The 27329-nt window shown below is 45.0% G+C and overlaps 1 protein-coding gene across 1 annotated transcript; it reads right to left on the reverse strand.

Moving 5' to 3' along the window:
• Window positions 1-658: 658 nt before the first annotated feature.
• LOC109734394 (DDT domain-containing protein PTM) lies at window positions 659-9521 on the reverse strand. Its single transcript, XM_020293602.4, has 9 exons — window positions 7664-9521; window positions 6888-7559; window positions 4962-6255; window positions 4295-4592; window positions 3667-3791; window positions 3114-3568; window positions 2980-3008; window positions 2190-2849; window positions 659-2101 (listed from the first exon to the last, which is right to left on the reverse strand). The coding sequence occupies exons 1-9, from the start codon at window positions 9157-9159 to the stop codon at window positions 1134-1136; spliced, it is 5997 nt and encodes a 1998-aa protein (XP_020149191.1). The 5' UTR covers window positions 9160-9521; the 3' UTR covers window positions 659-1133.
• Window positions 9522-27329: the final 17808 nt, after the last annotated feature.

Raw genomic sequence — 27329 nt, forward strand, 5'->3', positions numbered from 1 at the left:
AACCTGGATACCGCCAAGGAAATCTGGGATGCCATCAAACATGTTCATGAAGCAGCAATCATCAGAACGGAAGCCCACACAGATATGCTTCGAGCCATGTTCGCTCATTTTAGAAGTCTTCGAAAGGGAAGTGTTATGGAGCTCACAGATCGCCTACCAACATTGTTAAACGACATCCATTTTAGAAAGAAAAAAAAAGAACATCTTTAGTGAACAGAGGGAGTACCAAATTACATCCGACCCTCTAACCAAACACCGAGACATAATCATTACATTCCATCTCACTAGCCCTATCAAACACAAAGATGGAACTGTTCCATTCTAGCAGAATGGAACCATTGCATTACATTCTACTTGGCTTTATATGGGTTGGGGTCGAATGGTTTTATGGTGCGAAGAGAATGGAGATGTGGTGGGGTGTAAGACTCGGAACAGTGAGAGCAACTCGCCATGACTAATCCCTTGTCATATGCCCTACATTTAGCAGAGCAGTCTAGCAAAGAAAAATGTTTGGCTTTTTGGCTAGCCAATAATGTTTACCTTTGTTGCGATTTGGGTACTATTTTTGACCAGAAAATGGTCTAGAATTGACACCGATTACCCCCAAACAAGGATCACTGACATGCCCTAACGCACCTTGGACTGGGACCGTGATAGATTATGAAAATTTAAAAGCACCTAACCGCAACATTACCAGCTCAGAACCATATTCTGATCACCAGTGACCACAGTTGAAGCACATCCTTAGATTGAAAGGCACACGAGCATCTACACCATCAATTGCCAACGATGCAATGTTGACAGCAAAATGGAATGACTTTCTAGTCCCATACCAATTCTAGTACCACCTACCATTCCTAATTCTATAAATCTCCTCCCAAGATAACCCCACCTAAAGAACGGAGGACAGTCTCCGATGACCCCTCATTTTGAAATATACTGTGTCCATTTGTCCAGTAACCGCCAGCTTGCAAACCATCCAGACGGATTTCTTCACTTCCCTTGGTGAAATACACCTCCAGCCTAAATCCAATCCATAATCAAGCAACATATCCGGTTTCTTTCTGTGAACAGATATCAGGTAGGCACCGAGATGCCGCGCTGTGTTTACCTTAGAAGATGTTCAAAGCTCGTCATCGCCACTCCCGGCAAGCACCACAGGCCCAGTCGGCACTCTCAACAGGCAGGTCGCTTTCATCCCAAGGTGAGCACTGACGGTGTATGCGCAGGCCACAGACTAGGCATTTGAGGTCAGGTGGCGGCTGGGAGTTGTTGCACTTCTTACACGGTACATCGTCAGGAGGGGGAGCATTTGCTGGGAAGTGCATATTTGAAGACACGTCTTCTACCATGAAAGCCATATCATCAAAACTGGCTATTTCTTGGTCGAAGCTTCCTGTGCAGTTACCATCATCTTGCAAACCGGCAGACATCCCAAAAGTCTGACCAAACCGTGTATCATCAGCTTCAAGCAAATCAGTAAATGAAAAAAAGGTCTGCAGTTCAAAATCCCCAGTTGCAGCACTGCCACAGCTTGCGCCATTTAACTGGCAATTAGCAGTGTAATCGGGAGGGGAGGTATACTCATTTCCTTGGGAAAGATCCCACCCCAGTAGCTCTGAAGGATCCACACCTTCAAGCTCTGATAGAGAAAATCCATTCATATGACTGAAATCGACATTTGCATCCGCCAGAGGTTGATTCTGATTACTGTACTCATCCACACCAGCTTGATCAACACATCCACTATTTTTACCTTGTGCCCTTCTTATGGTTAGCTTCTGATTAATTCCCGAGGTAAATCTTACCGTGTTCATTGATAAATCAGCATCAAAAGTCTCTTCCCCAATCGGTTCAACTATTCCATAGGAAGCAAGCAGTGGGTCTTGATCTGCTACAGAAGCAGTCTCCTCACTAGACAGCATGCTTGATTGGGATGACGTTGCAACTGTTTGTTCACTGAATTCTGGTCCGGGCTTCTTATAATCATCTGAATGGGGACATATTGGCATGGCTCTCCTTCGGCATTTGCAGCATCGGTATTGAACCACTTCAAGTATTCTTTCTTCCTCAAGTCGCAAGGCATCACCATGAAACCAAGCTGTATGTAGGGGAACATCAGAAGTTAGAAAACCTAAAAGATAACACGGATATACAGCTGTAAGCAACAAAACGATGAACGAAGTTACCTTTACACTGCTCACAGCGGACATATAGGAAATCTGGACAATAAGATTTCTTACAGAGACAACAAGTCGGTTTTATTGCTGATCCTATACCATCCTTGCATTTTAGGATTACATCATTCGCCCTGAAATCACTTCCACTTCTGTCGCTCTTATTTTTCTTCCAAGAGAGACCAAAGTATTTGATCTCTTCTGGCCTTTTACGTCTCCTCGGTTTCTCTGACTTGGATCTGTTAGCTTCAATCTTTGCCTGAGCCTGCAACCCTGCAACATTCTGAGTTGCCAAATTTGCAACTGGACAGGCTTTCAACTCTGTGATTGGATGTGTTTGCACCTTCGCGGTTGACAGGGCTTCCACCTTAGCAACTGGCCAGGTTTCCACCTTAGTGACTGGCTGAGCTTTAACTTTAGCGACTGGCTGGGCTTGAACCTTTGCGGCTGGTTCAGCAGAATGGGAAGAACCAACTTTGAATATTATTTTGGGAGCGCTCACTGGCAATTGGCAGGTACTCTTCTTTTGAGGCAAGGCATATCTTGCATTTGTACTGTAATTTGTAAGGATAAGATTTCGCTTCTGAAGGCATAACTTGCATATCAAACTGGAAGCAGCAGTGCCTCCTTTGCCACCAACAGATTTTACTGTGCACTCCTTGTGACAATAACCTGAAAGTTAGTCTTAGTTAGCAATACTGTGACCAATTATTGGACAGCCCAGAAATTGATCGGTTCTCGTTTTCATTACATGAAAAAGAAACAAATAGAGGAACTTAAGAAGTATGTCAGTAATCCATACCTTGACAATCGCTACATCTTATTACATCCCTACAGGAGATTCGTCCATAAGGCACATATGAGAGGTGAAGAAAAAGTCAGTATCTTATGACAAGAATTTCTGAACAAGCACAAGGAATAAGTCAAGGAAAAAACCTGAAGGGAACATCTTTCTTGCATGAAGAGCAGGGATAGATATCCCCCTTGTGAAAGAGATAAGAAAAGACATCTCCAGTAGATGCTTTTACTCGCCTTTTGTATAAATTCATGAAAGAGTGTACAATTCCTGGAGTAGGCAAGGAGCTAACCCCAGGTTTCTGCTCAAACTCTCGTACCATGTACAGTGGGACATGATTTTCAGAAAACCAAAATTTGCCATTCTGATCCTGATTACCTTCTGCTTCCAAAATATTCTTGGTTACACGGACAGGGAGATGCTTCTGGTTGGGGAACTTAAGTGCATATCTTATCTTATTGTCGACTATCTTTTTATCACAAAGTACTGCATTTCTCAGTGCAGAAAAGTCAGCATCTGAACTTTTTCCATCAGAAGGGATTTGATCTGGAGACAAGAATTCCTTCCATCTTATATGGGCATCAAGATATCTGACCTGAGAGATATGGATATTAGATCGCTGATAAACTACAGGTCAAGATAATATTCTCTCTGTCTCTATGACATTATTATTATTGTATAAAAGGTGCTAACCTGCAGAGCAAGTTGAGATGAATTCTGGCTTAAACCAACACACGCTCTCCAAGCAAATTGTCGAGTTCGTCTTGGAAGAATGGAGCAATCATGATAAGACAGACCAGCCATCCTTTTTTTACCACCTAATGAGCAAAGAACACGTCGAGTTGTTCTCGTCGTCAAGAGGTTTGTAATAATAACAGTACTACCTCCGTCCTGGTTTACTAGCCCCCCCCCCCCCCCTCCCGAGATGCTAATCCACGAAAAACGATACGAGAAATGCGAAAGAACTCAACTACGGAACGAGGGCGACCCGTGAAAATACCTCGGTTTCTTACTCGTGCCATTGAACTCTTTCTTGGCAACTTGGACCCCCCCCCCCCCCCCGGGCGGGTATTTTGGGTCATATTTAAACCATGTATTTAATAACTAATAAAATATAAGTTATACGTAACAAAAATAATAACATTGGAAACTACATTTAATACTAATCCAGCAATATAATTTTTTCTGACATACATTAACATTTTGCTAGTCATATATGTGGTCAAATTTTGAGCCAAAATACGATGGGGACTAATAAACCCAGACGGAGGTAGTACTAAATTATGAAATATACTAATAACAATCAAATGTGTGCAAATACCTTGACGGGCAGCATTTCTTATGGCCGAACTAAGATGAACCCCCCTCTGCAAAATACGCTTAGAAATATTTCCTCCACTCCACCAATTAACCTTTTTCCAACTCTTGTCATCATCGGCAGCAGCAGCAGATTCAGTTACCAATGAACGTTTTCTGCCACGCCTTCCACCAGTTCCACGTTTTTGGTATGCTGCAGGACGCAATGCACCCGCAGATGCAGGAGGAGATTCCAAAGGCCAGTCATCTACTAGCTTCACCCAGATTGGAGAAAATGCTATGGAACGAATATTACTCTCCAACTGCACACAACATGAGATAACATTTATAAGATTAAAAAGAAGAAGAAATCAGCCACTTATTGCAACAATTTTCTGCAAATAATTTCAACTTTCTTTCCGCGCCATTTATTGCACATCCAACTTGATTCCCCAGAAGTAGTTAGCATGGAATGTAGTCTAAGGGTCTGTTTGGTTGGCACCCTCGTCATCTCTTGCCTGCTTTGAGCATTCTACTTCGTATTATACATTTACATATAAATTAAACAGCCTTTATGTAACTAACAATGAAAATCAATAATTTTCTAATGAGCATTGCCGTTTGAAATAATTGTTGAGAAATACCAATCCTCAAAGAAATGCTTCAAGAAACAAGAATTGAATGCAACTCACCTCAAGCAAAAGGGGTACTATAGTTTTGCAGTTGGAAGCTTCCTGTAGTTGTTTATGCCACCGTTGTCTCTGTTGCAAGTCTTGTAGTGAACCGACTAAAAGTCCACGCAAACTTTCCTCCATGTTAACCATATAAGCAGTGATGCTGGGGAAGTGGCTCCCGGAGCTTTTGATTACATGCATGGCACTAAGAATTCGAGCAGACCCCTTAACAGCATTTGCAGTGGCCACGTTAAGAAAACAAGCCTTTTTAGCTCCAGCTGCTGAAATTTTACAAGCAATGCACCAACCACATCTATCCCTTGGGACTTCCATAATCTTCCTTCCAGTACTTGGCCAAATAAATTGTGCCGCTGGTGAGGAAAATGCTTTCACTTGTAGAGCACAGTCAGCAGCCATTTTCTTTCTTGGGTTTGTGGTCAATTGGGATACTGAAACCTTACCTTCCTCAGATGTAAGAATAGCTAGGTTGGCGGCAGCAGATGCTGCAACATTACCATGATTGTACAGATTCATGTAAGCCTGGGGTTTAAAAGATGGCACTTCAGCAGACTTACCATCACTAGTACTCCCAATCTCAGAAATCAGCTGAAGAGGGTATTTGCCTTTATAAGATGGACAAGACAAGCCCGCCTTTACAGAGATAGTGTTCCCAGTATTTTGTCCAGACAATCCATTATCTATTCCAAAACCACACGAGATGTCCGGACGAACCAACCCATGTGATGACTGTGCGGGCATTACACTAGACACACCTGTTACCACAGAACTGTTCTCATGAGAAATAGAGGATATCCCAGCGGGTCGAAAAGCTCCATTCATGGGTGTATTATGTATGTCGTTGGGAGCTAATGGAGTTTGCCTGCATACTTCATTGTTCTTCTCTGTGGGAGCACCTACACTGGTCACCATGCATTTTTGTTTCTCCAGGTGTTCTGCTGAGCACAATGTAAATTGATTGACCACAATTTCATGCTGCACATCTCTTTGAGGAGTTACTACTGTCTTACTGCCCGCCGCGTCTTTCAAAGTTGTCAGAACACTTCCAACTGCTCCGTCCATTGGAGTAACACTTGACAATGTATTGGATTGTGTGGTATATCTCACACCAGCTTCTTTACCTATTTTTGATCTCTCGTTCTGAAATATGTCAAGCAGATGCCTCCAGTATTCTGTTATTCTCATACAAATATCTGTGTATGCATCTGAAGGAGCAAGTATCCGCATGACCTTGACAACATCATATTGATTGTAATATCTTGCATATGACCCTGCATCTGTAGATGTTCCAATCCTGCATTATTTTAAAGAATTAACATTAAACAAAATATACAGACAACTATAGTTCCAGGACAATGAAGGTGCTTGCTTATAGACGAGTGCTCAAAGAGAGAATCTAGCCACATCATCAGCCACGTGCAAATTTTGTCTACTCGAACGGAAACCTCTCTTTATTGTTGTTTAGATGATTTATCATTTATAAATTCCTACTAATTAGATACAGAGGCACCTCTTAAGCATTGGTGCCTAATCAAGCACTGATCCTTCAAAGTAAGCACCAATGTCATCCCCACATGGAAAGAAAAAACCATTTTTATTTGGTAAGCATCCCTCTAAGCACTGCATTGTACATACTCTAACACTGGTAAACACTCCAAAAGTGAGAACCAGGACTTCATTAGAAGGACATAGGATACTTGCTGTGCATCTAAAATATGAGAAGTCAAGCAGAATATGAGACCCCCCCCCCCCCCCTCCCGTTACTTTATAACATTGAACTTTCTACTGCTGGCATGTTTATCATTACCGCAGGGAGAAAAGATAAATATTGTGGAATTCAAAATGAATCTATAGTATTTATCAATAGCAGACTGGAGATGGAGAATGAATTCCCAGGTAGTGTAGAATTAAGATGGACAAACTTACACCAGCAAATAGTTGCAGGATCCTAGGAAGAGCCTTCCGCACATATCAATGCCAAACATTTGAGCTCCTCTTGCCCCACGCTCTATTCTCGAAGATGCTGGTCCAAGCTTGTTAACCACGCATTCTGGACAAAACCAAAGTCCCTGTGGTAGAAATGCTTTGTTGAGACCTATACATCTTGAGTGGTATGCCCATGGGCAGCCATCACAGCATACCAAAGTACCATCCATTCCACATATTCGGCAATCATCACTGTTGCCGTCCTGGGACGAATGCAGTAAAACAGCTTCTGTATTTGTTACATTTGAAGCAGTTTCCAGGTCCTGCAAACCTTCAACCTTTTTGGACACAGAAGCTTTTGAGGCCCTGGTCAGAACAGCTTGTGATCCAGCCTCCGACAAAATACTAGAGTCTGTCTCATACTCTGTTTCTTCATTGTAGCCTTCCCGAGCCTCCAGTTCAGCTTTGAGCTCTCCTGATTCAATGACATGGTCACAGAGTATCTGGAGGAGCCTAAGCTTCATTGCAACAGGAAGCTTATAATATTCAATGGCTAGGAGGGTTCTACCAAAACTCTTCCCCCCTAGACTCTTAATGTAGCCCATTAAATAGAGGTACTCCAGTAAGAAAGTTGGCCAAGTCAACACATCTAGTAATGCCCAATCTACATACCTGCGCAATTCAAAGAAAGCGGGGAAAATCAGCATAGAAGTAATAAAGCACAACATTCATGAAAATAATAATTCTAGTTGAGCAAGGGCAAATAGACTCTGTACTTCAAGCAATTTGAAGCAAGTTCTGATCCGCCGGAGGATTTAGTCTCAAGATGCCGCCTCAGCGCCCGCAATAACGAGACATGTACAGCATCCAGTAATGTATTCTGCACGGTGCAATTAATGGATGCAACAAAATCATCCAGCCCAAATGGACTGAGGAAGAGCTGCACATTGAATGATCGTAGGAAGTTGTAAACAGAAAACAGATGACTTATAGACTCCTCTGGAACAGCAATATCTGCAGACGATGGAGGCAACTCGGGGCCCTGCACTGGAGGGCACAGCTCAGCTGACAATTCTTTAGTGGAAACTGATGAATTGCTCGAGGACGCTGCATTGCCGGATATATCAGAATCACACCCAGTCTCCTGCAATGCATCAGGCCTGGCAGGCATCTTGCATGGATCAACCCTCTGTCTAGCACGCGGTGGCACTTTCGTCTCCATGGCACTCCCTGGTGAAACCAGCAAATCCAGCTTCCTCTTCCTGCAGCTCATCTTCATACCAGATGCACTACTCTCCTCGGCCATAAGTAACTCTCTGAGCGGATGAAGCAATAACTCCTCGCCCTGTCCATCCTCAAACACCACATTGTACACCCCAATGCTGCCATCATAGGATGCAACCTTCCCAAGGCAAATACGTCCATCATCTGAAACACTCCTGCTGATGTAGCGGCCTACCAAGCATTCACCCTCCTCATCCTTCTTCACCGGGAAGCCACCATCAGATGTGTTGGGATGTTGGTCCACCACTCTGCTGTCACCTTCACTTGGCGCAGCCGCCACGGTGTGATCTTGCTGGGGAGCGCTGCTCTCGTCCACCACAATCTTGGTTTTGCCCATCATAGATGCCGCCACATCTTGCTGCTTCTCCAGAACGCCACACTCATTCACCTCCGTTTTGGACTCGGTTGCTGCATGGTGCTCTGTGTCCTCTCTCGGAAAGGACGCCTCATCCACATCCATGTTGGCCTCGCTCACCGCAGGAGCCACCCCGTCCTGCTGCTTGTCCAGGACGCCATCCTCATTGCCCTCGCTCGGGAAGGGCGCCTCATCTACATCCATGTTGGCCTCCCTCACTGGCGGCGGCGCCCCGTCCTGCTGCTTGTCCAGGGCGCCATCCTCATTGCCCTCGCTCGCCAAGGGCGCCTCATCCACATCCATGTTGGCCTCCCGCAGTGGCGGCGGCGCCCCGTACTGTTGCTTGTCCAGGGCGCCATCCTCATTGCCCTCGCTCGCCAAGGGCGCCGCGTCCACATCCATGTTGGCCTCGCTCAGCGTGGGCGCCGCCCCGTCCTCCTGCTTGTCCAGGACGCCGCCCTCATTGCCCTCGTTCAGCAATGGCGCCGCCGCTGGCGGGTTTTCCGCTTCTCCCTCCGCCACCGACACGCCAACTTGCGCGATCTCCACTCCGCTCCCCTCAATCGCGTCTTCGGCGGGAGGAGTCGGGGCGCCGCCGAGCATCCGATGAGAAACCTCCGCCACAGGGTCCATCCGCACACGCCGGGCGCGGTCGAAAAAACCCTAGCGGCGGCGGCTACAGAAGCATCGTAATACGCACCGCGATGTGAAGAACCGCCGGGACCCCGACGGAAGCGAGCGCTCGTGGCGGCGCAGAGCAGATGCGGAGCGCTTGGGGTGGCGCGCCGTCAGGAGCAACGGTTAGGGCGAATCTGTGGAGTCGGGCGGCCGAGAGAGGAGGATGAGTGGAAAACGGAGCTTGATCGGTGGATCGGCCTCGCAACCCTATAGGCTATGGCTATTGGGCGGCGGCGGCGGCGGCGGCGTGAGGGAGGCCGAGAGAGGAGGGTGGAGAGGAGGAGATGACGGGGAGGGGGGCGCACGAGCGAGCACAAAAGGGGAGGGAGCGGAAAGCGAGCCGCACCCGGGCTCGCCCGCGTACCCCACGGCCCAGAGTCAGTTGCGAGTCAAGGTGACCAGTTGCGGGATTGACCGACCGACCGACCCGGTGGGGAGTGGGGACACAGTTCGTCCTAGTACGTGTCCCGGCTGGGCTCAACTGGCTTGGTGGGACCAGGCCGTGTTCGGGCGTGCGTGCGTCGCCAGCAGCAGCAGCACGTCACGGAGTGCGACGGCGTCGGCGGCGGGGAGCAGGATGGAGGGAGGCGTTGCTGCTTTTTCAAATTCAAAACGGTGGAGGGAGTGGCCAGCAGCGAGTGAGTAGTGACACGCCTCGCCTGCTTGCTTTTGCGCCAAGGAAGTGCCGACTTGGCGGGAGTCATTAAACACCAAATAGCAGTAAAAAAACACCAGAAATAACATAAAATACGTTTATGTTGTAGACCACTTAGCGACGATTACAAGCAAAGGCGAGCCGTCATCGTCGTCTCCCCCTCAACGGAGCCAGACAAACCTTGTTGTAGTAGACAGTTGAGAAGTTTTAGTGCTAAGACACCAAAGAACCAGTCAGGGCCGGCCCTGAGGGGGATAGAGGGGGCGGCCGCCCCGGACCCCCAATATGTGATGCTACGTTCAGGCCTAGGCCGCCTCCAGACTATCAATGCCTGCTGCTGGGCCTTGTCCAAGTGACTAATTAATATCCTTGGATGGCGAACTAGGTTTGGCACTGCACCATGTCCTCCATGGAGGAGCTAGCATGAACCATACTGGCTCCATGGCCACCGTTTACTTGGATCAAAACCCTACTATTCATCAGCAGCAGCAACTCATCATGAAGAGGCTCTCCTTAGAGCACGTGCTCAACATGTCTCTGGCTATAACCCAGCTTTGATTGTCCAAGAATCCTCTTCATCGAGAAATGATTATCACGCCATGAACCGCTACCACTATGAAAGACGGCCGCTGCAAGCTGCTACGACGGAGCACAACGATGATCATATCCATGGTCGCGATATAAACCTGGATCTCTCGCTCGATGTCGGTGGTGGACAGCGGCCAGAGTTGAAGAGCAAGAGAGGCTGCACCAAATGGGGGAAACAAGCAGAAGAAGATGATGACGATCAGGTTGATGTCAATAAAGAATTGAAGAGCACTGCTACTAGACTATCTCTATGCCTATTCTCTCCTAGTCGTAGTACTCTTGAATCTTGATCGAAAGGGGAGTAGTGCTAGTTATCATGCACTAGGTCTAGATGTCAATGCAGATAATGTTGGGGAACGTAGTAATTTCAAAAAAAATCCTACGCACATGCAAGATCATGGTGATGCATAGCAACGAGAGGGGAGAGTGTTGTCCACGTACCCTCGTAGACCGAAAGCGGAAGCGTTAACACAACGCGGTTGATGTAGTCGTACGTCTTCACGATCCGACCGATCAAGTACCGAACGCACGGCACCTCCGAGTTCAGCACACGTTCAGCTCGATGACGTCCTGTAACGCCCACGATGCGGCTATATCTCCCACGTGTCGATGCACGACTTAGAGGCATAACCACATTGTGGTTTTGTCGCAAGAAGGGTCATCTTCACACAATCCCATGTAATGAACAAGAATGGGATAAAGAGTTGGCTTACAATCGCCACTTCACACAATACATAAATATAATCCATACATCATCCAAAATACACACATAGACCGACTACGGTCAAGATCCAAATGAAAATAAGATAACCCCAAATGCTAGATCCCCGATCGTCCCAACTGGGCTCCAGTACTGATCATCAGGAAAAGACACATAGTAACGACCACGTTCCTCATCGAACTCCCACTTGAGGTCGATCCCATCATCTGCACTGGCATCGTCGGCACCTGCAACTGTTTTGGTAGAATCTGTGAGTCACGAGGACTCAGCAATCTCACACCCGCGAGATCAAGACTATTTAAGCTTATAGGAAAGGATGGTGTAATGAGGTGGAGCTGCAGCAGACACTAAGCATATATAGTGGCTAACATACGCAAAAGAGAGCGAGAAGAGAAGCAACGGAACGGTCGTCAACTAGCAATGACCAAGAAGTGATCCTGAACTTCTACTTACGTCATTCATAACTCAAACCGTGTTCAATTCCCGGACTCCGCCGAGAAAAGACCATCACGGCTACACACACAGTTGATGTATTTTATCTGGGTCAAGTGACAAGTTCTCTACAACCGGACATTAACAAATTCCCATCTGCCTCATAACCGCGGGCACGGCTTTTGAAAGATAATACCCTGCAGGGGTGTCCCAACTTAGCCCATCATAAGCTCTCACGGTCAACGAAGGATAAACCTTCTCCCGGAAAGACCCGATCAGTCTCGGAATCCCGGTTTACAAGACATTTCGACAATGGTAAAACAAGACCAGCAAAGCCGCCCGAATGTGCCGACAAATCCCGATAGGAGCTGCACATATCTCGTTCTTAGGGCACACCGATTGTCCAAGCTTCCGATAGGCGAGCCCGGAGTTGCCCCTGGTGGCCACCGGCGACTGACAGGTTGGACCAATACTCAGAGGAGCACTGGCCCGGGGGTTTAAATAAAGATGACCCTCGGGCTCGCGAAAACCCGGGGGAAAAGGCTTAGGTGGCAAATGGTAAAACCAAAGTTGGGCCTTGCTGGAGGAGTTTTATTCAAGGCGAACTGTCAAGGGGGTCCCATAAATCACCCAACCGCGTAAGGAACGCAAACTCAAGGAACATAAAACCGGTATGACAGAAACTAGGGCGGCAAGAGTGGAACAAAACACCAGGCATAAGGCCGAGCCTTCCACCCTTTACCAAATATATAGATGCATTAATTAAATAAGAGATATTGTGATATTCCAACATATCCATGTTCCAACATGGAATCAACTTCATCTTCACCTGCAACTAGCAACGCTATAAGAAGGGCTGAGCAAAAGCGGTAACTTAGCCAAACAACGGTTTGCTAGGAAAGGATGGTTAGAGGATGACATGGCAATATGGGAGGCATGATATAGCAAGTGGTAGGTAGCGCATCATGGCAATAGAACGAACAACTAGCAAAGCAAAGATAGAAGTGATTTCGAGGGGTGGTCATCTTGCCTGCAAGGTTCTCAGAGTTGTCGAAAGCTTGATCCTCGTAAGCGTACTCAACAGGTTCCTCGTTCATGAACTCGTCTCCCGGCTCTACCCAAGACAAGAACACAAGCAATGGAACCACAATCAATCACGGGAAATGCACAAGCAACATGATGCAATACATGAATGATATGCAAGATATGATATGCGATGCATATGCGTGCTCCGGAAGGAAAATGATGAACAAGGCAGTAACTTGGCAAACCAAGCATGCCACTGGAAATATGAGATGATTTCGGTTGAAATCGATATAAAGATCACCGGAAACGGATGCACGGTTTGCAAATGGCAAGCAAAACAAGAATGACACGAATCTGCGATAAACAGCATGATAGCACTTAAAATGCAACAAGTAACAATCCTACAGCACCCCAACATAGCAACAAAGCATATGACAGTAATCTACAGGAGATGCTTGACAAAAGATGAACATTGAGCTATGGCTAGATTACAACATAACAAGCTCAAACCAGCATGGCAAAAGTGCAAAAGATAACATGTTCACAGACTTAGTGAAATTACTGGACATGCCTGAAACAGCATCAGGTAGCAATGTTCAGAGTATGAAATCAACATGCTACAGGAACTTAACATGGCAAAAAAGGCATGACAGTATTCCAAAGCATATGACAAAAGTCCCTTACTGACCATAAGCCAAAAAGGACCAAAAGATATGATGGCAACCATGCAAACATAGCAAGTTTCGTTAACAGGTTTCAGACTTAGCAGAAAACAGAGCATGGCAGAAACAATAATATGAAGGCATCTTGGTGAGCTTGATGCACTCATCACAAAGCAATGCATGACAAAACAAGCATACCTACAGCAAGATGGAATGTTTATGAAGCTATCCATGGCAAGATCAAATACATAGCATGAATGGATCAACTAAACAAGCTTGGCAAAATTGAATAACACATAAACAATCTGCCAGAAATATTTTATAGCAAAAGTAGAGCAAGATTGAGTCATGCTATGGCACTCTATAATTGCAAACAATGGCAATAATGGATCAATTACAATAATATCTACAAAACATCCTTACTGAACATCTCCAAAATATGCATGGATCTCTCTGTAGCATCAAGTTTACATGGCAACAAAATAACAGCAGACAAAGACACAGAAATCACCAAGTCCCTGAAATCAGAAATATTACGGGGCCTAGTTTGCATGCTTGTGCTAGTCACCACAGAGATCACAAAAATACATGGCATACACCTCTGTAAAGATGGCATGGCATACAACAAAACACATGTAGAGCTCATGCCCATAAGATGCACAGATTAAATGCTACAAAAATAACAAATCTCCAAGTTCTGATAAGTAACAGCAGATAACAGCAACTAGCACTCTTGCATCAGAGATTTGGGCATCAAGATGAACTCAAATGAACATGGTGCAATTGAACAAAATGAAGAGCATCACGAGGCGAACATTTCGTTATATCACACGCATGAAACGGAGCTATATGCAGAGAGTTATGATGCAAAGAACATAGCAACATACTGTGAAGATCTTGGGACTTGGAAGAATTTTGGGAGAGAGAAAAGTCAACCGTGGGTATTTCTCAGATCCGATCGGGAGCAGGCGGCCTCGAGCTCGCCGGTGGCCGGAGCTACCGGAGAAGACGACGGCGAGGGAGAGGACGGCGGCCGACGGGCGAGGAGGACGGCGAGGAGGGCCGGAGGAAAGGGCGACGGCGTCGGGGAAGGAGGACGCGGCCGCGGCGGACGGCGACGCGGGAGGGCGGCGGTGCGGCGACGGCGTGGATCCGCGCGGCGGCGGCGAGGAGAACGGGCGGCGGCGGCGCGGTCCAGAGGAGGGGGCGCGCGGGCGCGGCGAACGGGCCCGGAGGGCCCCGCGCGGGCTCGCGGGCCGGCGTCGGCGACGAGCGGTGGCGCGCCACATGGCGGGCGCGGAAAGGCTGCGGGCGGCGGCGTGTTTGTCCGGCGTGGTACGGACACGTCCGGCAGCGCCGGAGGGCGATTTTTAGGGTTGGACTGCGAATGTATTTCGGGAGAGATGCATATATATAGGTAGAGGGAGCTAGGAGAGTCCAAACAGAGTGCGGTTTTCGCCCACACGATCGTGATCGAACGACCTAGAGCATGGAAGTGAGTTAGAGGGGTTTTGGGCTGTTTATAGAGGTGGTTTTTCTGCAACACACAGAAGGCATCTGCGGTTACCCGGTTAACCGTTGGAGTACCAAACGACCTCCAAATGGAACGAAACTTGACCGGTGGTCTCCCGGTGGTATACTAGGGCCACTTGACAAGCCTCGGTCCATTCCGAGAATGTTCAACACCCTCTCACGAAAGAAAACAAGAGGGGTGCACCGGAGGAGGTGGGAGCGCCGGATTGCAAAACGGACAACGGGGAAAATGCTCGGATGCCTGAGACGAACACGTATGCAAATGCAATGCACATGATGACATGGTATGAGATGCACGACAAGAACAAAATACAAAACGACAAACAAAACCCGACCACGAAGGGAATATCATAAACATAGCCGAAAATGGCAAGAGTCGGAGTTACAAATATGGCAAGTTACATCCGGGGTGTTACACGTCCCTCGAACTCCGATCCAGCCGAGTGTTGAGGGAGAGTTTCATCAGCACGATGGCGTGGTGACGATGATGATGTTCTACCGACACAGGGCTTTGCCTAAGCTCCGCTACGATATTATCGAGGTGTAATATGGTGGAGGGGGGCACCGCACACGGCTAAAAGAACGTTAACCAATTGTGTGTCTAGAGGTGCCCCCTGCCCCCGTATATAAAGGTGCAAGGGGGAGGCCGCCGGCCTAGGAGGTAGAGGCGCTCCAGGAGGAGTCCTACTCCTACCGGGAGTAGGACTCCCCCCCTTTCCATGTTGGACTAGGAGTGGAAGGGGGAAGAGGTGGAGGGGAGGAAGGAAGGGGGGCGCCGCCCCCTTCTCCTTGTCCTATTCGGTCTGGGGGGGAAGGGGGGCGCGGCCCTGCCCTAGCCTCCTCTCCTCTCTTCCACCTAGGCCCAATAAGGCCCATTAAGTTACCGGGGGGTTCCGGTAACCTCCCGGTACTCCGGAAAAATCCCGATTTCACCCGGAACACTTCCAATGTCCAAACATAGGCTTCCAATATATCAATCTTTATGTCTCGACCATTTCGAGACTCCTCGTCATGTCCGTGATCACATCCGGGACTCCGAACAACCTTCGGTACATCAAAACATATAAACTCATAATATAACTGTCATCGTAACGTTAAGCGTGCGGACCCTACGGGTTCGAGAACTATGTAGACATGACCGAGACACCTCTCCGGTCAATAACCAATAGCGGAACCTGGATGCTCATATTGGTTCCCACATATTCTACGAAGATCTTTATCGATCAGACCGCATAACAACATACGTTGATCCCTTTGTCATCGGTATGTTACTTGCCCGAGATTCGATCGTCGGTATCTCGATACCTAGTTCAATCTCGTTACCGGAAAGTCTCTTTACTCGTTCCGTAATACATCATCCCGCAACTAACTCATTAGTTACAATGCTTGCAAGGCTTATAGTGATGTGCATTACCGAGTGGGCCCAAAGATACCTCTCCGACAATCGGAGTGACAAATCCTAATCTCAAAATACGCCAACCCAACAAGTACCTTTGGAGACACCTGTAGAGCACCTTTATAATCACCCAGTTACGTTGTGACGTTTGGTAGCACACAAAGTGTTCCTCCGGTAAACGGGAGTTGCATAATCTCATAGTCATAGGAACATGTATAAGTCATGAAGAAAGCAATAGCAACATACTAAACGATCGAGTGCTAAGCTAACGGAATGGGTCAAGTCAATCACGTCATTCTCCTAATGAGGTGATCCCGTTAATCAAATGACAACTCATGTCTATGGTTAGGAAACATAACCATCTTTGATTAACGAGCTAGTCAAGTAGAGGCATACTAGTGACACTCTGTTTGTCTATGTATTCACACATGTACTATGTTTCCGGTTAATACAATTCTAGCATGAATAATAAACATTTATCATGATATAAGGAAATAAATAATACTTTATTATTGCCTCTAGGGCATATTTCCTTCAGTCTCCCACTTGCACTAGAGTCAATAATCCAGATTACACAGTAATGATTCTTACACCCATGGAGTCTTGGTGCTGATCATGTTTTGCTCGTGGAAGAGGCTTAGTCAATGGGTCTGCAACATTCAGATCCGTATGTATCTTGCAAATTTCTATGTCTCCCACCTGGACTAAATCCCGGATGGAATTGAAGCGTCTTTTGATGTGCTTGGTTCTTTTGTGAAATCTGGATTCCTTTGCTAAGGCAATTGCACCAGTATTGTCACAAAAGATTTTCATTGGTCCTGATGCACTAGGTATGACACCTAGATCGGATATGAACTCCTTCATCCAGACTCCTTCATTTGCTGCTTCCGAAGCAGCTATGTACTCCGCTTCACACATAGATCCCGCCACGACACTTTGCTTAGAACTGCACCAACTGACAGCTCCACCGTTCAATGTAAATACGTATCCGGTTTGCGATTTAGAATCGTCCGGATCAGTGCCAAAGCTTGCATCACGTAACCATTTACGATGAGCTCTTTGTCACCTCCATAAACGAGAAACATATCCTTAGTCCTTTTCAGGTATTTCAGGATGTTCTTGACCGCTGTCCAGTGATCCACTCCTGGATTACTTTGGTACCTCCCTGCTAAACTTATAGCAAGGCACACATCAGGTCTGGTACACAGCATTGCATACATGATAGAGCCTGTGGCTGAAGCATAGGGAACATCATTCATCTTCTCTCTATCTTCTGCAGTGGTCGGGCATTGAGTCTTACTCAATCTCACACCTTGTAGTACAGGCAAGAACCCTTTCTTTGCTTGATCCATTTTGAACTTCTTCAAAACTTTGTCAAGGTATGTGCTTCGTGAAAGTCCAATTAAGCGTCTTGATCTATCTCTATAGATCTTGATGCCTAATATATATGCAGCTTCACCGAGGTCTTTCATTGAAAAACTCTTATTCAAGTATCCCTTTATGCTATCCAGAAATTCTATATCATTTCCAATCAGTAATATGTCATCCACATATAATATCAGAAATGCTACTGAGCTCCCACTCACTTTCTTGTAAATACAGGCTTCTCCAAAAGTCTGTATAAAACCAAATGCTTTGATCACACTATCAAAGCGTTTATTCCAACTCTGAGAGGCTTGCACCAGTCCATAAATGGATCGCTGGAGCTTGCACACTTTGTTAGCTCCCTTTGGATCGATAAAACCTTCCGGTTGCATCATATACAACTCTTCTTCCAGAAATCTATTCAGGAATGCAGTTTTTACATCCATTTGCCAAATTTCATAATCATAAAATGCAGCAATTGCTAACATGATTCAGACAGACTTAAGCATCGCTACGGGTGAGAAGGTCTCATCGTAGTCAATCCCTTGAACTTGTCGAAAACCTTTCGCAATAAGTCGAGCTTTATAGACAGTAACATTACCGTCAGCGTCAGTCTTCTTCTTAAAGATCCATTTATTTTCAATGGCTTGCCGACCATCGGGCAAGTCAACCAAAGTCCATACTTTGTTCTCATACATGGATCCCATCTCGGATTTCATGGCCTCAAGCCATTTGCGGAATCTGGGCTCACCATCGCTTCTTCATAGTTCGTAGGTTCGTCATGGTCTAGTAACATAACCTCCAGAACAGGATTACCGTACCACTCTGGTGTGGATCTTGATCTAGTTGATCTACGAGGTTCAGTAATAACTTGATCTGAAGTTTCATGATCATTATCATTAACTTCCCCACTAATTGGTGTAGGTGTCGCAGAAACTGGTTTCTGTGATGATCTACTTTCCAATAAGGGAGCAGGTACAGTTACCTCATCAAGTTCTACTTTCCTCCCACTCACTTCTTTCGAGAGAAACTCCTTCTCTAGAAAGGATCCATTCTTAGCAACGAATGTCTTGCCTTCGAATCTGTGATAGAAGGTGTACCCAACAGTCTCCTTTGGGTATCCTATGAAGACACATTTCTCCGATTTGGGTTCGAGCTTATCAGGTTGAAGTTTCTTCACATAAGCATCGCAACCCCAAACTTTAAGATACGACAACTTTGGTTTCTTGCCAAACCATAGTTCATAAGGTGTCGTTTCAACGGATTTTGATGGTGCCCTATTTAGAGTGAATGCAGCCGTCTCTAAAGCATAACCCCAAAACGATAGCGGTAAATCAGTAAGAGACATCATAGATCGCACCATATCTAGTAAAGTACAATTACGACGTTCGGACACACCATTACGCTATGGTGTTCCGGGTGGCGTGAGTTGCGAAACTATTCCGCATTGTTTCAAATGAAGACCAAACTCATAACTCAAATATTCTCCTCCACGATCAGATCGTAGAAATTTTATTTTCTTGTTACGATGATATTCAACTTCACTCTGAAATTCTTTGAACTTTTCAAATGTTTTAGACTTATGTTTCATTAAGTAGATATACCCATATCTGCTCAAATCATCTGTGAAGGTGAGAAAATAACGATACCCGCCACGAGCCTCAATATTCATCGGACCACATACATCTGTATGTATGATTTCCAACAAATCAGTTGCTCCCTCCATAGTTCCGGAGAACGGTGTTTTAGTCATCTTGCTCATGAGGCACGGTTTGCAAGTACCAAGTGATTCATAATCAAGTGATTCCAAAAGTCCATCAGTATGGAGTTTCTTCATGCGTTTTACACCGATATGACCTAAACGGCAGTGCCACAAATAAGTTGCACTGTCATTATCAACTCTGCATCTTTTGGCTTCGACATTATGAATATGTGTGTCACTACTATCGAGATTCATTAAAAATAGACCACTCTTCAAGGGTGCATGACCATAAAAGATATTATTCATATAAATAGAACAACCATTATTCTCTTATTTAAATGAATAACCGTCTCGCATCAAACAAGATCCAGATATAATGTTCATGCTCAACGCTGGCACCAAATAACAATTATTTAGGTCTAAAACTAATCCCGAAGGTAGATGTAGAGGTAGCGTGCCGACCGCGATCACATCAACTTTGGAACCATTTCCCACGCGCATCGTCACCTTGTCCTTAGCCAATCTTCGCTTAATCCGTAGCCCCTGTTTCGAGATGTAAATATTAGCAACAGAACCAATATCAAATACCCAGGTGCTACTGCGAGCATTAGTAAGGTACACATCAATAACATGTATATCACATATACCTTTGTTAACCTTGCCATCCTTCTTATCCGCCAAATACTTGGGGCAGTTCCGCTTCTAGTGACCAGTCTGCTTGCAGTAGAAGCACTCAGTTTCAGGCTTAGGTCCAGACTTGGGTTTCTTCTCCTGAACAGCAACTTGCTTGTTGTTCTTCTTGAAGTTCCCCTTCTTCTTCCCTTTGCCCATTTTCTTGAAACTAGTGGTTTACTGACCATCAACACTTGATGCTCCTTTTTGATTTCTACCTCCGCTGCCTTTAGCATTGCGAAGAGCTCGGGAATTGTCTTATTCATCCCTTGCATGTTATAGTTCATCACAAAGCTCTTGTAGCTTGGTGGCAGTGATTGAAGAATTCTGTCAATGATGCTATCATCTAGAAGATTAACTCCCAGTTGAATCAAGTGATTATTATACCCAGACATTTTGAGTATATGCTCACTGACAGAACTATTCTCTTCCATCTTGCAGCTGTAGAACTTATTGGAGACTTCATATCTCTCAATCCGGGCATTTGCTTGAAATATTAACTTCAACTCCTGGAACATCTCATATGCTCCATGACGTTCAAAACGTCGTTGAAGACCCGGTTCTAAGCCGTAAAGCATGGCACACTGAACTATCGAGTAGTCATCAGCTTTGCTCTGCCAGACGTTCATAACTTCTGGTGTTGCTCTTGCAGGAGGCCTGGCACCTAGCGGTGCTTCCAGGACGTAATTCTTTTGTGCAGCAATGAGGATAATCCTCAAGTTACGGACCCAGTCCGTGTAATTGCTACCATCATCTTTCAACTTTGCTTTCTCAAGGAACGCATTAAAATTCAACGGAACAACAGCACGGGCCATTTATCTACAATTAACATAGACAAGCAAGATACTATCAGGTACTAAGTTCATGATAAATTTAAGTTCTATTAATCATATTACTTAAGAACTCCCACTTAGATAGACATCCCTCTAATCATCTAAGTGATTACGTGATCCAAATCAACTAAACCATGTCCGATCATCACGTGAGATGGAGTAGTTTCAATGGTGAACATCACTATGTTGATCATATCTACTATATGATTCACACTCGACCTTTCGGTCTCCGTGTTCCGAGGCCATATCTGCATATGCTAGGCTCGTCAAGTTTAACCTGAGTATTCCGCGTGTGCAACTGTTTTGCACCCGTTGTATTTGAACGTAGAGCCTATCACACCCGATCATCACGTGGTGTCTCAGCACGAAGAACTTTCGCAACGGTGCATACTCAGGGAGAACACTTTTATCTTGAAATTTTAGTGAGAGATCATCTTATAATGCTACCGTCAATCAAAGCAAGATAAGATGCATAAAAGATTAACATCACATGCAATCAATATAAGTGATATGATATGGCCATCGTCATCTTGTGCTTGTGATCTCCATCTCCGAAGCACCGTCATGATCACCATTGTCACCGGCGCGACACCTTGATCTCCATCGTAGTATCGTTGTCGTCTCGCCAACTATTGCTTTTACGACTATCGCTACCGCTTAGTGATAAAGTAAAACAATTACATGGCGATTGCATTGCATACAATAAAGCGACAACCATATGGCTCCTGCCAGTTGCCGATAACTCGGTTACAAAACATGATCATCTCATACAATAAAATATAGCATCATGTCTTGACCATATCACATCACAACATGCCCTGCAAAAACAAGTTAGACGTCCTCTACTTTGTTGTTGCAAGTTTTACGTGGCTGCTACGGGCTTAGCAAGAACCGTTCTTACCTACGCATCAAAACCACAACGATAGTTTGTCAAGTTGGTGCTATTTTAACCTTCGCAAGGACCGGGCGTAGCCACACTCGGTTCAACTAAAGTGAGAGAGACATACACCCGCCAGTCACCTTTAAGCAACGAGTGCTCGCAACGGTGAAACCAGTCTCGTGTAAGCGTACGCGTAATGTCGGTCCGGGCCGCTTCATCTCACAATACCGCTGAACCAAAGTATGACATGCTGGTAAGCAGTATGACTTATATCGCCCACAACTCACTTGTGTTCTACTCATGCATAACATCAACGCATAAAACCAGGCTCGGATGCCACTGTTGGGGAACGTAGTAATTTCAAAAAAAATTCCTACGCACACGCAAGATCATGGTGATGCATAGCAACGGGAGGGGAGAGTGTTGTCCACGTACCCTCGTAGACCGAAAGCGGAAGCGTTAACACAACGCGGTTGATGTAGTCGTACGTCTTCACGATCCGACCGATCAAGTACCGAACGCACGACACCTCCGAGTTCAGCACATGTTCAGCTCGATGACGTCCCTCGAACTCCGATCCAGCCGAGTGTTGAGGGAGAGTTTCGTCAGCATGACGGCGTGGTGACGATGATGATGTTCTACCGACGCAGGGCTTCGCCTAAGCTCCGCTACAATATTATCGAGGTGTAATATGGTGGAGGGGGGCACCGCACACGGCTAAAATATCGTTGATCAATTGTGTGTCTAGAGGTGCCCCCTGCCCCCGTATATAAAGGTGCAAGGGGGAGGCCGCCGGCCTAGGAGGTAGAGGCGCGCCAGGAGGAGTCCTACTCCTACCGGGAGTAGGACTCCCCCCCTTTCCATGTTGGACTAGGAGTGGAAGGGGGGAGAGGTGGAGGGGAGGAAGGAAGGGGGGGCGCTGCCCCCATCTCCTTGCCCTATTCGGACTGGGGGGAAGGGGGCGTGGCCCTGCCCTAGCCTCCTCTCCTCTCTTCCACCTAGGCCCAATAAGGCCCATTAAGTTACCGGGGGGTTCCGGTAACCTCCCGGTACTCCGGAAAAATCCCGATTTCACCCGGAACACTTCCGATGTCCAAACATAGGCTTCCAATATATCAATCTTTATGTCTCGATCATTTTGAGACTCCTCGTCATGTCCGTGATCACATCCGGGACTCCGAACAACCTTCGGTACATCAAAACATATAAACTCATAATATAACTGTCATCGTAACGTTAAGCGTGCGGACCCTACGGGTTCGAGAACTATGTAGACATGACCGAGACACCTCTCCGATCAATAACCAATAGCGGAACCTGGATGCTCATATTGGTTCCCACATATTCTACGAAGATCTTTATCGGTCAGACCGCATAACAACATACATTGTTCCCTTTGTCATCGGTATGTTACTTGCCCGAGATTCGATCGTCGGTATCTCGATACCTAGTTCAATCTCGTTACCGGCAAGTCTCTTTACTCGTTCCATAATACATCATCCCGCAACTAACTCATTAGTTACAATGCTTGCAAGGCTTATAGTGATGTGCATTACCGAGTGGGCCCAGAGATACCTCTTCGACAATCCGAGTGACAAATCCTAATCTCGAAATACGCCAACCCAACAAGTACCTTTGGAGACACCTGTAGAGCACCTTTATAATCACCCAGTTATGTTGTGACGTTTGGTAGCACACAAAGTGTTCCTCCGGTAAACGGGAGTTGCATAATCTCATAGTCATAGGAACATGTATAAGTCATGAAGAAAGCAATAGCAACATACTAAACAATCAAGTGCTAAGCTAACGGAATGGGTCAAGTCAATCACGTCATTCTCCTAATGAGGTGATCCCATTAATCAAATGACAACTCATGTGTATGGCTAGGAAACATAACCATCTTTGATTAACGAGCTAGTCAAGTAGAGGCATACTAGTGACACTCTGTTTGTCTATGTATTCACACATGTATTATGTTTCCGGTTAATACAATTCTAGCATGAATAATAAACATTTATCATGATATAAGGAAATAAATAATACTTTATTATTGCCTCTAGGGCATATTTCCTTCAGATAAGATAGGGCAAAGTGCAATATGCAATCAGGGCAAGCACTCTTGATCTCACCATATGATCGATCAGTTGCAGTGTGGTACTTATCCATATCCATATATACATATGTAGAGGAAGAAACCTATGTATAACATATAAAACATATTTAGTATTTATTATATGTGTCCTTTTTCCGAAAAGAGGGGAACGCTCTCTGCCTCAGTCATTATATGTTCTTTTTTCCCTTCGAGGTTGAACCCCCCGCCTTTGCATCGAGCGATGCACACAGGCATTCTTATTACTCCCTCCGATTCGAATTAATTGACTCAGCCTTGTATAGAGGTTGCGTCAGTTAGTTTGGATCGGACTATATTATTCAACAATGCCTTACAAGATAAAAATCGATCCTTCTGAATCCACCTTCTAAGCAATAAAAGCCGCACCACCTTCAAACTTGATGATAATGGTGGTCATGATTAGGGCCGCTTGCCCTGACCTCAACCCTGTGCACATCATCTAAAATCAGAGCACCGATCCAGCAGACCCTTGGCGCACACACTACAAGAAATATGTCAACTTGTGACCTTTTTTTAGTGACCCTGGAAGAATTGGTTGTAAATCTACGACTATTTGAGACCAATTGGTCATAAGATGTTCGGGAGGCTCCAAACCCTAAACCATAACGACCATTTTGGTCAGAAAGGTCGTAATTTCCTTACATGAAATAGTCGTAAAGCAAACATCACTGGTCCGCTGCCTTATTTCTAGCTGATCACGACCAATATAGATGGTCATAACCTTGTAAATTATGGTGCATTGCTATGACTAGGAGCCACCTCATCAGTTTTGCCTATGTGTCATGTCTATGTGTCAATTTTTGCCCTAGGTTGTGAAGCAGTCTATATTTCTGTCGTACCCAAAATTCTAAAAAAAAAATTGGGCGTTCTTTACTATCCAAATCATTGCCCCATGACAAAATTCAGCTCCATTTGCCTATTAAATCTTCCTCGGCAAATTTCCAAAGTTTCTGTTTCAGCTAGAACCGTTGTGAAGTACTAGCTAGACAAATCCTAATAAGCTAAAATTTTGCCACATCTTCTATATTCCCCAATCATAGCTCTCCACAAAATTTAAGCCCCATCTAACAATCCATGTGAGCTCACCATCCAATCTTTTTCTGGTAATATTTTCAGTTTGTGAAGCAACTATGTTTTATATTAATTTATAATTGTTGAAAATTTACGAGGACATGACCATGCCCATAGAACCTCCCTCCACCAAATTTTAGCTCATTTAATCTAGCCAATTTTCCTCAATATTTTTCCTAATTTTCTGTTCAGTGGAGAGCACTGTGAAGTAAGTACCATTTTTATTTATCCAAATGGCATGAATCTTTTACAGTACCTTCATATGCCCAAATTATCATCCTCCTTCAAACTTCAGATCAATCCATTCATTCATTCATTTGAGTCCAGCTTCAATATTCATATTTCTATCCCCTGTGGTACTTTGCAAAGCAAGTGACACCTAGGCTCCTCCATTTGAGCTGCAAATTTTCCAAGACAGTGTCCTTACTAGATGATCATCCTCGGCCAAAACCCAGGCCCATTGGCCATGTGCATTTTCCCCACCACTAATCAAACACTTGGCTGCTAATTCATGTTTGAGCTTAGTTCAGTCTTCTCGTGGGATTCTTCTATTGTCTTCTTCTTCCTAACACCTACCGGGGGAGTTCCCAACCCACTAAACATGCCTAGGCCGCCCAGAACACGTGTAACGCCACGATCATGCGGTGACCACGCGCGCGGGCATGCGAGTTTACGCGCTCTGGAGTTGGGGCCCTCGGCCACCGTCCAAACCTTGACGTATCACCACCAAACCATGTATTTCTGATTAAAATAGATACTTATGTACCAAGAAATGATTTTTTGAAAAAAAAATAGAGAGCAAACTATAAGGCAGCTGCAGTTCAAATTTGACCCGCTTCCTACTTAATCGGCGAAAATTTGTCTTTTTCATGAGAGGTGGATAAAAGCTTTTGACACCCAACCATTTGGTCAATTGTGCATTAAATATGTCCTAGTATTTTAGAAAATTGATTTGGTACACTTTTGCAACAAATATATGGTAGCTCCTTCACAAAAACTCATTTTGGGCACTCGAAAAGTGGAAAATTGAATTTTCCGTGCAAAGAAAATGAAAACTTACTTAGGCAACATTGTTTGCCATTCCAAGATGCACCCTTGTGCACAATATTAGATAATTTGAACAAACTATGTCATGAATGTGGCCGTAAGATTGATCATTTGGCTTGAAAGCCATGAATCTTCACACATGATAGCTCATTTCCGGGAACACTTTTTAAAAATAATTGTCGTATTACAAGTTTATTATTTTTCCTGGTAAATTAGTCACATATAATGGCACAATGAGAAGGTTTTCCAATTTTTTTATTTTTTTTATTTTTCATGCCTGTCTCAAAATGTAGTCAAAACGGCGGGCATGACCGTTCCTAGCTAGTGGTTGAATCTTGGAAAACGTCTGGTGTTTCTCTGATTAAATAGATACTTATGTACCTAGAAATGAATTTTGGAAAAAATAAAGAGCAAACTATGTGGCAGCTGCAGTTTAAATTTGACCCGCTTCCTACTGAATCGACAAAAATTTGTCTTTTTCACGAGAGGTGGATCAAAGCTTTTGAAACTCAACCATTTGGTCAACTGTGCATTAAATATAGTTTGGTCAACTTTGCATTATTTTATAAATTTTATTTGGTACAAATTTGCAACAAATATATGGTAGATCATTCACAAAAAAACTCATTTTGGGCACTCAAAAAATGGAAAATGAAATTTCCGTGCAAAGAAAATGAAAACTTCAGTAGGCAACATTGTTTGCCATTCCAAGATGCACCCTTGTGCACAATATTAGATAATTTGAACAAACTATGCCATGAATGTGGCCGTAAGATTGATCATTTGGCTTGAAAGCCATGAATCACTACTGTAGGATGGTCCAAACGCGACACTACGATCAGAGAGCCTTCGACGAAACTGTGTGCGATTTATCAATCACAAACGGGGATGTAAAAAACCCATAAAAAAGATGCAAAATGTAGCGATGGAAGTGACATCAAACATGGTTCAGATTTTAGTTGCGTGTGCGATGCATGGCAAACGGTTAATCCAAAAGAACTGTTTGCGATTAGACAGAACAACAGAAATAGGCAGTCATATCAATGTGTATGCGATATACGGCATATAGTTCACTCCGATGAACTATTTGCTATTAGGGAATGCAACAGAAGCGGTTCAACTGAACAAGATGTGTGTGATACGCGGCAAACAGGTCCGTGATGCTTGCTTGAACTACGTCAGTATTTCCTCAAAGAGGAAGGGATGATACAGCACAACAACGGTAGGTATTTCCCTCAGTGATGAGACCAAGGTTATCGAACCAGTAGGATAACCACGCAACACCACGTAAACATCTCCTGCACACAAAGAACAAATACTTGCAACCCGACGTAAGAGAGGGGTTGTCAATCCCTCATGGGTAAAAAGATAGATAACATTGTAATAATTGGATAAATAGATCTCGCGGGAA

The sequence above is a fragment of the Aegilops tauschii genome, chromosome 4, assembly GCF_002575655.3.
Source record: "Aegilops tauschii subsp. strangulata cultivar AL8/78 chromosome 4, Aet v6.0, whole genome shotgun sequence".
NCBI lineage: Eukaryota > Viridiplantae > Streptophyta > Magnoliopsida > Poales > Poaceae > Aegilops > Aegilops tauschii.